Raw genomic sequence first — 13,287 nt, forward strand, 5'->3', positions numbered from 1 at the left:
CTCACGAGGTCTGCGCAGTAACGGTCACGGCGCTTCCGGGGCGGTGCGCCGGGGCCCGGGCCCGGCCCCTCCCCTGCTCCGCCCCGCCCTAGCTGTCCGCCCCAGCCCCGCCCCTTGCCCCGCCCCGCCCCCGCCCTAGCTGTCAGTCCCAGCCCTGCCCCGCCCCCGCCCTAGCTGTCGGTCTGGCGCCGCTCAGGTTGCGGAGGATCCAGCCTCTCCACTCCCGCGGGGACCCTACGGGAAGGAGGCGCGGGACAGTGGTTAAGGGACTCCATTCTCATCTCCTTAAGGGAGCCCTCAGTCTCCCTCCCTGCCCCACCCTGGCAGCCACAGCGAAACAAAACAGAAATCAACAACTGGCCTGACATTTCTCCTCCCTGTTACTGCGCATTTAAGGTCAAAAGCCCTCGTGCTGTAGAGATCTGGCTTTCCCTTTCTGATGTGGCCTAGCTTACTGCTCCTCCACCACTCGGGGCCGGTCTGTCCTGTGACACTCAGGGACCATGGAACCTCTTGGGCACCACTTCAGTTTCTCTTAGCAGACTCAGAATTCATTCAACAAGGCCCAAGTACTGGGAGTAAGTAAGGCCAGCTTGAATTTAGCAAGACATTGCCTCAAAATAAAAAAAATAAAAAGGGCTGGGTGTTTAGTTCAGTGGTAGAGTGCCCCTGGCTTCAATCTCTAGTACAAAATAATTCATGCCACCAATGTTTATTGACAGGGTACCATGCATAGGGCAACCTGGGCTCTTCACAAAGGTGCTATGTACCCAAGAGAATTTGAGGGGATTCCTTTTGCTGTTCCAGCAGTGCTGTGAGGTCCCTGTGGCTCAGCTTCCCTGAGGAGGTCACCTTCTTGGGGCCACCACCCTGCCTCCACCCAGGGCACCTGGAGTGGCCCTGGTATACAAGGCAGACACTGCCACTCTTGCAGGCTGGCAGTGGGTCCCCACCTGGAGGTGCTGCAGGGAGGGGTGGTGGCAGGCTTCCTGCGTCCTCCCTCCCGCTGGCCACCCCTTGCCAGTGCCTCTTATTTGGGTCCTGCAGGGATCAGTGGGCTGGAGATGGGGGAGACCGTAAAGCATCCCTGGGGCGTGGAGGGTCTAGGAGCACACAGTGGGGCCAGGGGTCAGGGTATGTGTCAGTGTTGACTTAGGGCTTGGTGGGGAACAGCAGGCAGGTGAGCTCCCGGCCACCGCTGTGTCTGTCCACGAGAGGCAGGGGGTGCTTCGCATAGTGCTGAACCATGGCGGCCACAGAGGGGAAGAGCTGCAGAGGGGAGCAGGGCACCCATGAGTCCCCTGAGCTCTGTCTTGCCAGCAACTTCCTGAGGCAGCCGTGGGCCTGGCGCCGGGGTTGTTGACAACTCTCTAGGTATTTTCCCTTCTCGTGTGGCCCCCGAACTCCGCTGCCAGTTTGCTACCCAGTTCTAACAAGCCTCCGTGACTTCCCTGTGGGCTCCTGTTGGCCAGACAGGAAGACCACTGGCAGGCCCTGCCTCTGCCTGGTCCTTGGCATGGGGAGCTGAAGGGTGGGTGGTTGCCTCTAGTCTGCGCCCCTGCAAATGCTGGCTGCAAAGTTGAGTCTGGGAGCGAGTCAGCACATGTCAACCCCTGGGACCCTGCCCTCCACCCAGCAGGACTCACGACAGGCACAAAAGCCCTCACCCTGTGCAAACTGAGTCATGGCAAGAGGGACAGGCCTCTTCTAAAAGTGCCAGGTGTCTCGAAGGAAGTAAGGACTCTGGCTGCTGTCATTTCTAACCACCCCAGAAAATGTGAACTGTGGGTTTCCCCGGGCCTGTGCCCTCAGCTGGGCCCTGAGCACCTGCTCTGTGTCCTCTGGGCTCAGCAGCCCCTGCCTTCTCCAGCACTCACCTCCTCGCGGTTCTTGCCCTCCCGGCCCAGGGCATAGTGGCACCCGCCCTCCAGCTGCCGGATGGGAATGTTGAACACCCGGCCTCGGAGCAGCACTGCCAGTGTGAGGGGCTGGGAGCTGAGAGGCCCTGAGCTGGGGCGCACGGTGTAGGCCCCGTCCTGTGGGGGAGACCTCAGCCACGAACTTCATCTTCTGCTGCCCACCCCGCCCGACTCAGCAAGTCCAGAGCCTCCCTGGGCCTCCTGCTCCTGTCTGCTCAGCCAGCCACAGCCTTGAGCAGAGGGATTTTGGAGAAGGCCTGGGGTTTGCAGCTGCCCACCTTTTGGAAGTGGAGCAGGGCCCTCTCAACAGCATGCCGGTCACAGTTCCCTGCATACCAAGGCTGGCCCAGCAGGCTGCCATCCTGTGTGCACACACACAGTGGCTCAGGGGTATGGGGAGCAGAGGATGCTGGGCCTGGTGTGTCTCAGTGCCAGACTGAGCCCCACAGCAGGGCCAGTGCTCACGCCTGCCGCGTGGCACCACAGGCATGCTCACCTTGTCTGCACCCCCAGGGTGCTGCACACACAGGCTCAAATTCCTGATCCTGGGGAGCAGCTTGCCTCAGCCCAGGAGGGTTCCTGGGAGAGGCCTGCTTCCCCCTAGCCTCCACCCCAGGCAGCTCCCAGCCCCCGCTCACCTGGGCAGCTGAGGTACTCCTGGGGGGCGCCATGGCGGGAAGAGACAGTCTCCTTCCTGCTGGAAAGACCAGACTATAGAGCTGGGGCTGGGAGGGGGTTGAGCAAGGGAAGCTTCTGGGAGCAACTTCAGGGGTGGGGCCAGGAGCAGGAGTGTGAGGAGTCCTGAGGCCCAAGGCAGTGCACCCTCTGCTCCCCCATCCTCCAGGTCCTGTGCCCTGCTAGGACCTACCAGCCAGCCCTTGTGTAATTTCCAAGTGAGGTGTGATCTTGGATTCCCCACTTGGTACAGATCCTGGAAAATGCCCAAGAGAGTCCCCTCAGGTCTGATCTAGCAAGGTGGGGCCTGCATGGCTGAGAGGGAGTCTGCAGAACTGGGAAGGAGGCTTCAGGAGTGAAGGCCTGTGGCCTGCAGGACTGGGAGGGGACCTGTGGCTTGCAGAAGTGGAAGGGAGCTTGGGCCTACAGTCTGGCATCTTTGGGACTGCAAGGTTTGTGCCCAACATGAGCTACTCACCTTTAGAGGCGGCCTCTGCTGCTCCCTGGGACACCAGAGGTCTGGTTAGGAGAGAGCCGACCCGGCCTGCCCCCCACTCCTGAAGTCCCCCCGCCTCTCCCTCCCCACCCTCACACCCCCCTTGACCACTAGCCTCTCACATTCCGAGCTTCCCGGGGGGCTGTGGTGAATCTGCAGGGAGCAAGTTGGGGAACAGCGCTCAGGGTCTTTGTCATAGTCACAATAAGGACCCCAGCCTCCCAAGTTGCTCCTGTCACCACTGCCAGCGACCCTGGGACTCTGCCAGCAGGGCCCACCCTGCATCAGGGCTGCGGAGCCTGAGTGGGTGCCCCCTCCATCTCCCTCAGGCTTGTGCCCGCGCGTCTGATGGGTGTTCACCTGGGCACCACAGGTGTCACTGGCAGAGGGACTGAGGGCAGCAGGACTTGAGAACTTGGAGTCCGAGTCAAGGCCGGAACTGAAACAGAGAGGGCAGGCTGGGCTGGGCTGGGCTGGGCTGGGCTGGACAGCAGCCAGGAAATCCGCAGGGAGGAGCTGAGAACAGCTGCAGGGCCGCTGCCTCTGCAGCCAGGGCTTTCTGGGAGTTCTTCCAACCTGAGGCAGAGGCCTGTCTGGCTGCGGAGCAGAGAGGTCCACCCAGACCTTGCTCTAGGGGGGTTGGGTCACTTCCCTGGTAGAAACAGGGGGGGTCAGCCTGGGTCAAGAAGCAGAGAGATCCGTGGCGTCTGAAGGAGACTGTGCGTTGGTGGTGGAGAGAGGGACGTGGGAAGATGATGGGGCCTGGAGAGGGAGTCCGCTGGGGGCAGCTGAGGACAGCAGGACGGGAAGTCTGGAGGGAGGGAGGCGCGCACCTGGATCGGGCTCACACTCCAGGTAGATATCCTCGTCCTCCTTCTTTGCAGGACCTGGAAGCTATGGTAGGGAGGGGTATGGGTGACCAGCCCTGAGGTTCACTCTAGGAGGCCTCTGCCCAGGCGGTGGGGGGCAGTGGTCCTCACAGGTGGCCCTTTCTGGATCAAACTGCTCCTCTGCCTGGGAGGGGCATCCGATGAGCACCCTCCCTGCGGAGGCAGCATGGGAAATGCAGGTATCAGGGAGAAGCCTCAGGGCTGCAGTCACACCCAGGCCAGGCGCCTTTCCCCTCTGCTTCAGGGATACTTCCTGGCCTTCCCAGGCCCCACCCACCCCTGCAGCTTTTAGCCAGACCCTAGCATGGAGGTGGGGATGGGGGTTGCTCACCACTCTGGACAGTGCACCCCACTCTGCATGGAGAAAGAGAACCAGCAGAGAAGAGGGTTGAGCCCTTGGAGGTCCCTGCAGAGGGTCTGCAGAACCAGCTGTGAAGCCCCAGGGAAATCCGTGCTCCCCACCACCCTGTGGGGTGTCTAGCTTGCCCCTCCCCACCCATTTGCCAGGCATGGCTCCAGATGACTTTGCCCTGGTCCAAAAAACAAAGCCACCCTCAAGGTCAGGAGGGTTTACCAACCACTGAGCACAGTAGAAGGGAATGTGCTGGCCTTGGGCAGGAGGAGGCTCACCCCTGCCCCACGCCAGATCTCCCCTGACTGCCCTCCCAGAGTGCAGCCAAGAAAGAAAGGACACCCCTTACCTCGCCTCCCAAAGACAGGTGCCTGCTTCCTGGCCACCTGCAGGTCGACTGCTGCCTTCAGCTGTGGACACAGTGGGGCTCATGAGCGAGGAGGGAGGAGGCCGCCAAGGCCAACATAAAGTCCAGGCAGCTTTAAAAACCGCCACCGGACACACGAAGAAATGTACCAAGGGACCACACTTCTCTGGGCTATTCTGTGGCGGCTGCCTCCCTGGATTTTGTTTGTCTTTAGATGTTGACAGACCTTTACTTATTCGTTTATTTACGTGTGGTGCTAAGACTGGAACCCAGGGCCTCGCGCACGCTAGTCCAGTGCCCCAGCGCTGAGCCCCAGCCGCCCGGTTTTCACTCCACTAAAACACAACGGAAGCGGTGGCTCTTTGCAAGCCCGTCACCGGGATCAAGTTCGGGGTGGGGGCTGGCAGTGGCAGCAGCCGGGGCAGGGTCCAGCTCGGGCCAGCGCGGGGAGCCCGCTGGGCAGGGGTCCCGCTGCGGCCGGCAAGGCCGGGCGGGGAGCGGCGACCCCGTTACGGGCGCCCTCCGAGCCTCGCCCCGGACTGCGGACGCGGGCGCCTGCGGACTCACCGGGCAACGCCGGCCCGGGGCGGGGCGTGCGGACGGGCCTGCGGCCGCGGCGGACGGGGCTCGGGGCGGCGGCGGCCGGGGTGGGCGCCCCGGGCCCGGGCGATCTGGAAGAGACCCGCGCTCGGTGGGCGGCTTCCTCGCGCCCGCGACCCCGCCACGCCGCCCTCGCTGGCTCCCCGCGGCTCACTGGCCGCTCACAGCCCGTCGCCATGGCAACCGAGAGGGCCAGCTGCCCCGGCCCGCGGGCTGGAGCCGCGGGGGCGGCAGGCGGGCGCGGGCTGCGCTCGGGGACGCGCGGTGCCGGGCGCGGTTGCCTGGGTCGCGCGCCCGCCCCTCCGCTCCCGCTCCTCCCTCCGCTCCCGCTCCTCCCTCCGCTCCCGTTGCCTGCTGCTCCTCCCTCCCGCGCTCTCTGCCCTGCCCAGAGGCCCCGGGACAGCCAGCCGCGGCTCCCTCTCTCCCTGCCCGCCTCCACCTGCCCGCCCTCACCCAGGTACAAGGAGTCCTCCTCAGTGCCTGGACGCGACACAGGGGCCAGACTGAGGGGTAGAGCCTCACACGGGGGCAGCTCGTATTTATTCTCCTCCTCGTCCTCCTCCTGCGCCTTCAGGAAGCGATGCTGGGCACGGGAAGCATGGACTAGGTCCAGGACCCTGGTAGCTGCTGCCCGCTGTCCCGTGCCCCGCCCCAGTTTCAGCAGCTGGACTTACGCTGCGTCTCCAGGTCTCTGGGGCAGGCAGAGGAGAGGGGCCTAGGGCATCTTCTCTCCAAGCTGGGGCATCTGGACAGACAGACAGGCCTCACTTCCTCCCAGTCCACCCTCCTCTGGTACCTACCTCTTCGTCCTTTTAACTAAAGGAACACATCCTGCTGGGCATTTCCGGCACGCACCGGGCGGGGAGGTGGTTGTGGAGGCCATGAGTAGGCATGGACCACCCAGCCACCCTCCCACCCCTGCTAGTCCTCTGCCATTCACACCAGATGTCGATCAAGACAGGTGGGAGAGCCGGTTCCCAGGCACCAAGCAGTGCTGGGCTAGGGCAGGGGTCCAGGGCCTGCAGGGGACACCCAACTTGTGGGGTCCCATCACTTACCTACACATCTGGGGGATGGCAGTGGTGGACCCAACCTGCAAGCAGACTGCAGTCAACTCTGTTCCAGGGGCTTCTGAGTTCACGTCGGCCAGACCTTGCACTCTAGGACACTCTCACCCGTGACAGTGTGAATACCCTGGAGTTGTGGGACACTGTGGCCCTGGCACCAGGGCAGCAAGAGCAGAAGGCTGGGAACAGAGCTAATGCCCTCTGGGTGCAAAGCTCCATGAGTTGGCCCTGGGGTGACAGGGTGGGAGCAAGGAGTCCTTGGGGTGGGTAGCTTAGCACAGCTCCTGGGGTGGGTGCTTTGCAGAGCAGTAGAGCAGGTGAGGCAAGAGAAAGGAGAGCCCACCCTGGTACTCACCTGGGCCTGCTGCTGCTGCGCTCCTCCTGGAAAGAGCCAGAAGGGAAAGAGCAGGGTGGTCAGCCCAGCAAGTGCCCTTGGCATGGGCAGGCTTGTGTGCCAAGGCTCTCTGAGGACCACCAAGTCTCACCATGGCAGTTTAGAGGGCCTCTGCCTCCCTGGAACTCGGGATCTGCTGCTGGTGGCCTGGGCACAGGGGCCTATTGTTCCCATCATTTGCATCTCCGAACACTGGAAGAGGGGCCACCTGTGGCCGACAACTCTAGTGGACTTCACCCAGGACACTCCCAGAACCCAATCACCAGTCCTGGCTTCCCCACCCCACCCCCAGCTGTGGTCTCCAGACTCTCAGGAGCAGAGCCAAGCTGGACCAGGACACACAGCACACAGGCTTCCTTGGGTTCCAGTGTCTCTTCCTCCTCCTCCTCCTCCTCTTGCTCTTCTTGTCCTTCTCCTCCCCTTCCCTCTCCCTTTCCCCCCTCCTCCCCCCCAATCCTCTCTCTCTCAGTGCTGGGAATCTAACCCAGGGCCTCAGGTATGCCAGGCAAGAGCTGTACCACTGAGCCACATCCCCAACCCTCACAGACAATGTCACATTAACTGGCAGGTCCAATTAAAAGTGAGATGGCCCTTGGAGACACCTTCCTAAACCCTTGCTCCTGCTGCCCTTTGCTGGTAAGTGAGCCCAGAATGAAGGTTGGTGAGGAGCTCAGAAACAGGCCCTGGGGTTTAGTGAGACAGCTTCGCTCATTGAGGGATGTGTGTATTCATTCATCAGGTATTTGTTGAACCTCCAGGCACTATTGCAGGAGGTAAGATGCTGTAGAAAGATAAACAGGCACTACGCCTGTGTCGTTCCTTGTTGGACCTCACGATGCAAGCACCAGTGCTAGCTATACTTTTCAAAGAAGAGACTGAGTGTGATCAGCTCAGACTTCCGTAACAGAACACCACAGACTGAGTGGCTTAAACAGCAGAAATTTCATTTCTGTAAGGCACCAGGGTTGGTTTCTGGTGTGGCCTCTCTCGCTGTGTCCTCCCAGACCTCTTATCTGGGCACAGAGCTATCTCCCGAAGACAGCCACATTGCAGTTAGGGCTTCAGCCTGTCTGTGCGGGGCACAGTTCGGTCTCTGCCACTGAGGCGCCTCCAGGGTGCCCAGCTTCCCCCAGGCTGGTGGTGGCTGCGTGCTGGAGGTAGGCTTCATCCTGAGGTCTGCCTGGCCCACAGCCTGGCCACTGTGGATCCTGGTCTGGCTGGGAGTCTGGACCCTCCCTCTCTGCGATGCGGTCAGGTCCTGTCCTGTGCACCCGTGGGCATCCTTGGGGACTTGAGCACTTGTGGTTTCCAGGTGCTCTGTCACCCAAGTGAATTTTGGGACACTGACTTCTGAGAAGTGTTGAGATAACGGGAGGGCAGGCCTGGCGTCTGACCATTTAAACCAAGGAAAATGTGATAGGCGATATGAGACCTTCTCAGGCTCTGTAGCTTTCTTGCATTTACTATTTTGGTGATAACTAACCCCTGGAACAAAGAAGAAATAAAGCCAGGTGTGGGGGTCCTCTCTGCCACATCCCGCGTGGAGGAGAAAAGGGTTAACTGACAGAGGAGGATGTTGGCGGTTTCTCTATTACCCAAAACACTCATCCACTCAATAAACACACAAGAGCCACTACTTTTTTCATGAGAGGGGGTGTGATGGTCTGGCCTCTTACAACAACATGGAGATGCCCAACTCTCCTTTATTTATAATGTGCAGGTAATAGGGGCCAGGACCAGGAGGAGCTGCTTCTGTGATGGACAGGATACAGTGGAGTTGGGGAAGCCATTCTCTTAGCGGGAAAGTTCCAGAAGGAGACAGGGAACTACTTGTATGCAGCGCCACATACTTCCCGGCAGTTCCTAGAAGCCAGGCCTCTGCGTCCCATGGCCCCACCTAGTCCGATTCTGCTAAATAAGGATGGCTTCCCACACGCGGGCACCTGTGCCTTTGGAGGGCATGGAACTGGAGCCCTGGGGAGAAAGCTCAGGGCTGGAGCTGGCCACAGCCTTAAGAGAGGAGGCCCGGGTGAGTCATGGGAACTGCACTTCAGAAGCCGTGAAGAGCCGGGTACAGTGGCACACGCCCATAGTCCCAGGGACTGTGGAGGCTGAGACAAGAGGATCACAAGTTCAAGGCCAGCCTGGGTAATTTAGCAAGGCCTTCAGAAACTTAGGAAGAACTTGTCTCAAAATAAAAATTTAAAAGGGCGGGGCATGTGGCTCAGTGGTGACCCTGGGTTCAGTCTCCAGTACAAAGCCATGAAGAGTCACTGGGGTGGTCTCACAGGAGCCCTGGTGGTGCAGGGAAAACGAAAAAAGAGAAGCAAGAACCAAGCTAGGCACACGGCCCACTCCTCTCCTTCTCCCCAGCTGGCCATAGGCAGGGGCAACTTCCTCACCCTACAGAGCCTCCTGTGGGATGAGGGACCACAGCCAGAGTGAGCAAAGGTTCTGGACACGTCTCACCATTAAACCCAAATCCAGTGTTTTCCAGAGTGCCCTGCCCTCCCCAGCTGCCTCTCCCTTCTGCCCAGAGTTTGCATAGGCAAATGCCGTGGCCCGGTGGAGGCTCCAGCCCACGCCATCCGGGCAGGCCACCACCAGCACAGGTGTGGGGGGAGGGAAGGAGGGCTGCTGGGCTCAGTGACCGTCCGCCCTGCAGAACTGTCTGCTCACTGGTCACGGAGGCGGATGGGGACACCTCCCCCTCCATCTTTGGCACAGGGTTGCTTTGCTCCACCACAGACGTTCCCTCAGGAGGAACTCCTAGAAGGATCAGTAGAAACTCTCATCTTGAAGGTTCACTGCCACATCCCCGGCAGCACCCGAGCACCCGTGTTATGGTCCTCCCAGAGCACAAAGTGACTCTCCAGGTTTTTCAGAAATCAGTTACTGACGTCCAGTGAGAGCAGGCCACACTTTCTAGGAGTGCCTAAATTCACCCCTCGGAAAGAAGCAGCCAGCTGGGGGTGCCCTGCTCGCTTGGAATCCCAGCCACCCAGTGGCTGAGGCAGGAGGATCCCAGGAGAGGCCTGTCTACATGATTTAGCTAGATGCCCTCTCAAACGAAAAGGGTGGGGACGCAGCCCGCTGGGAGGGCTTGCCGTCACCTCTGCAGCCCTGAGCTGGGTCCAACAACTGCAAAACAAAACAAAATGGGGGAAAATCCAATCCACGAAATCCAGCCCGCAAGAGCAGTGTTTTCCCATATGCCTGATCATAAGAATTGTTGAGGGTTCCACCAAAAGTCCAGGTTCTGGCCAGGGGTAACAGGCTCACCTGTAATCCCAGCCGCTCCGGAGGCTGAGGCAGGAAGAGCGCAAGTTCCAGGTCAGCCTCAGAACTGAGCATGCTCAGTCACCTTCCACCCAGGCCAGGACCCTACAGCACATTTATTTGTCATGTATTATTTTCCACCTACACTGGTTAGAGTTGGTTTCTCTTACTTTCAATTGAGAACTCTAACCTAGAGATGAAACCACAGCAACAGCGGTGTCACACCAAATGACTTAAGAAGCCCACAGAGGGAGCCCAAGTGTGCGTGTCACCTGGAAGGAGCAACCAAGAGGACCCTTGGAATTTTCAAAATGACAAATAATAATATTATTGACAATAATAAGCCAGGTGCTGTGGCACATGCCTGTAATCCCAGTGACTCAGAAGGCTGAGGCAGGAGGATCACAAGTTTGAGGCCAACCTCAGTAATTTAGCAAAGCCCTAAGCAACTTAATAAGACTGTCTCAAAATAAAAAAAAATAAAAGGGTTGGGGATGTGGCTCAGTGGGTAAGTATCTCTGGGTTCAATCCCTGGTTAAAACAAAACAAAACTGTGCACAGTGGTGCACACCTGTAACCCCAGGCGCTTGGGAGGCTGAGGCAGGAGAATCACGCGTTCAAAGCCAGCCTCAGCAATTTAGTGAGGCCCTAAGCAACTCAGGGAGACCCTGTGTCTAAATAAAATACAAAAAAGGGCTGGGGATGTGGCTCAGTGGTTGAGTGCCCCTGGGTTCAATGCCCAGTACAAAATATATACATAAAATAAATATGGGGGTAAATTTAAAAAAAAGAAAAAAGAGGAAGGTGAGCAGGATTTCCAATATGAGGAAGGAAGGAAGCTACTGTGCCAGGAGAAGCCAGGCCCTGGGAGAGGAGGCCAGGCTGAGGCGAGTCCTGGGGAACAAGGCCACTGAGGCAGAGGCCCCTTTAGGGAGCTGCCTGGCCCTGCCCCTCCTGGGGCGTGAGCGTCTACTGCTGCCATGTCAGAGGTTTGTGTCAGAGCCTCCCTCCATCTCCCCTGAAGGTGGACCGGAAGGTCAGGTCCTTCTCAAGCACAGTTCCCTGGCTTTGGTCGGACTCTCCGAGGGCTAGGGCTGGGGCAAGAGGGTAGAGCAAGGTGCAGGAGCTGGGCTGGCATCATCGCCCTGCTTCCCTCTGTCCCACTGGCCTGCCCTGCCCTGTTCCAGAACCTTTGTTCCTAGCAGGTTGGCAGTGTCTGCTTCCGTGACCCCCATGGCTCCTTGAATGAGGGGCAGTTCATCCTTGAGCCACATCCCCAGCCCTTTTTTATGTTTTATTAGAGACAGGGTCTCACCGAGTTGCTCAGGGCCTCCCTAAGCTGCTGAGGCTGGGTTTGAACCTGCAGTCCTCCTGCCTCAGCCTCCAGAGTCTCTGGGATTACAGGTGTGTACCACCTTGCTTGGCTTGGTTTTTTTGTGTTTTTGAGACAGGGTCCTGCGATATGGTCCAAGAGGACCTTGGACTCTCAACTCTCCTGCCTCAGACTCCCACATGGCTGGGAGCAGAGGACCATGTGCCCCGCCTCCTCCTTGTCCATCCGGCTCCACCTACTTCTGCAGCCCCTGCTCCTCCATGTTTCCCCGGGACTCAGGCACAACCTCCTTCTCTCAGGATCCGGGGGCCTGGGATGGCCACTCTGTATTCTTGAACTTGAAGAAATTTCAGTTGGAAGAATTAAGGGCTTTATTCAGTTCTCTGGTGGGCATTCTTGATACACAGTCAAAAGAAAAAAAAGGGGCTGGGGAGGTAGCTCAGTTGGTAGAGAGCTCGCCTTGCAAGCATAAAGGCCCTGGGTTCGATCCCCAGCACCACAAAAAAAAAAAAAAAGAAAGAAAGATTCAAATTCACACACACCCCCTACAGCAATGCCTCTGCCCCAGGACCATCCCTCCCCGCAAACCCAGCCCTGGGCCCTCATGGAGGCTCCCTGCAGCCCCACAGCTTCCATGCCCTCTTTCAGCCCAGCGGAGGCGGCGCCTGCTCAGGAAGCCTGGCCAAGCTGGGGCAGATGGAACGTCACGCGGCCCCTGCTGACCTGCCCTGCCCCCTTCCTGCAGGCCGCGCTGAGGGCCCTTGCTCAGTGTGGGTCCCACACCAGGGCAGCCCCCACAGCAGCCACATGCTTGCTCAGAGCCAGCCTACGGAGGCCCTCAGTACTGCAGGCTCCACAGCGGGCAGTCGTCCTGTCCACTAGTCACAGCCCGACGCCAGGGCCTGGCCTCCCGTGGGCATTCCATCTGTGTATCTGCCTCTCATTCTCACCAAGTGGCCTGCGGAAAGCCCTCCTCTCTGCAAACACCCAAGGCCCCTCTGAAAGGCCCCCGTCTCCTTCCTTTCTGGCCCATAGCACCAACTTCCAGGCCTGGCCTACAGGACAGGGCCCGGCCTACAGGACAGGGCCCGCGAAGGGTCATGGAAAATGATATTCCTGCAAGAGAGCCCCCGAAAAGCAATGGAGGGACGTGTGTGGGAGGACGCAGGGGAAACCGGCCAAACATTAAGGCTCTCCCCGGGCATTCTTTCCTGATAACAGTGGGCTCTACAGGAAAGGGGCAGACACTGACCTTGACCGTCCCCCATGGCAAATCAGTCCTAAATGACAACCGGCAAGATTTGAGTACTCATCCCTCGAGGTCTGGTTTTAACCTGTACAACTAGCCCCTGACGGTCAAAACTGCATGGTCAAAAGTGCATGTACATTACATCATTGTACCCTATAAAACCAAAATCCTCCCTGTAACTGACGGCCATTTTCCCATTTGGGCCCAACGGCACTCGAGTCCACAAAGGAATAAAGGCTTCTCTGAATCCTTCGAGATCTGCTTCCGGTCCTTTTGCGCTTATAGCCCAAGTGCTGGTCTGATGATCTGCTGAGCACAGCCCCTCTCTAGGTGCAGACATGTCCCCTTAGGAGAGGCCAGATGCTGGCTCAGGATGTGCCTCCATTCCCACGTTCTTCCTTGGAGGATGTGTGAAGGGCCAAGGGCCCTGACGTCAGCCTCCCTGCCCTTTACCAGGGGAAGAGCTGACCAAAGAGGAGATCCCGTCCCCTCATCCTGTTCCAGGCCACTACAGAACTGAGAAGCTGTTCCCCGGGAAAGGCCGACCTCTGGTGGTAAGTGCGAGAATTACAGACCACCATGCATCTGGAGCCAAACTGAAAGGGAAGAAGGTCCTTTGCCGACCAGCAAGCCAGGCCAGCGCCGGGAGCAGGCCAGCGCCTCAGA

The 13,287-nt window shown here is 59.2% G+C and overlaps 1 protein-coding gene across 24 annotated transcripts; it reads right to left on the reverse strand.

Moving 5' to 3' along the window:
- Window positions 1-665: 665 nt before the first annotated feature.
- On the reverse strand, window positions 666-5,622 carry SH2D6 (SH2 domain containing 6). 24 transcript variants are annotated; one of them, XM_079109553.1, is made up of 12 exons: window positions 5,267-5,622; window positions 4,682-4,742; window positions 4,312-4,510; window positions 3,924-3,984; window positions 3,451-3,529; window positions 3,213-3,243; window positions 2,788-2,850; window positions 2,558-2,613; window positions 2,416-2,464; window positions 2,198-2,281; window positions 1,878-2,036; window positions 668-1,269 (listed from the first exon to the last, which is right to left on the reverse strand). In XM_079109553.1, the coding sequence occupies exons 1-12, from the start codon at window positions 5,475-5,477 to the stop codon at window positions 1,153-1,155; spliced, it is 1,170 nt and encodes a 389-aa protein (XP_078965679.1). In that variant the 5' UTR covers window positions 5,478-5,622; the 3' UTR covers window positions 668-1,152. The 24 variants fall into 24 exon arrangements, with proteins under 24 accessions (XP_078965685.1, XP_078965696.1, XP_078965674.1 ...); XM_079109557.1 differs by lacking the exon at window positions 2,416-2,464 and adding an exon at window positions 3,073-3,097 and having other exon boundaries at window positions 5,267-5,620; XM_079109556.1 differs by lacking the exon at window positions 2,416-2,464 and adding an exon at window positions 3,073-3,097 and having other exon boundaries at window positions 2,558-2,616; window positions 5,267-5,620.
- Window positions 5,623-13,287: the final 7,665 nt, after the last annotated feature.

Source organism: Sciurus vulgaris (assembly GCF_902686455.1).
Source record: "Sciurus vulgaris genome assembly, chromosome: 14".
NCBI lineage: Eukaryota > Metazoa > Chordata > Mammalia > Rodentia > Sciuridae > Sciurus > Sciurus vulgaris.

Excerpts from the sequence above, each read along its gene's own strand:
- SH2D6 (XM_079109548.1), bottom strand. The coding sequence starts at position 5,477 with ATGGCGACGGGCTGTGAGCGGCCAGTGAGCCGCGGGGAGCCAGCGAGG. Across the intron at positions 4,511-4,681 it reads ACCTGTCTTTGGGAGGCGAG|GGCAAAGTCATCTGGAGCCA; the intron begins GTAAGGGGTGTC and ends TTTTTGGACCAG. Across the intron at positions 2,465-2,557 it reads GGAGTACCTCAGCTGCCCAG|GATCAGGAATTTGAGCCTGT; the intron begins GTGAGCGGGGGC and ends GCTGCTCCCCAG.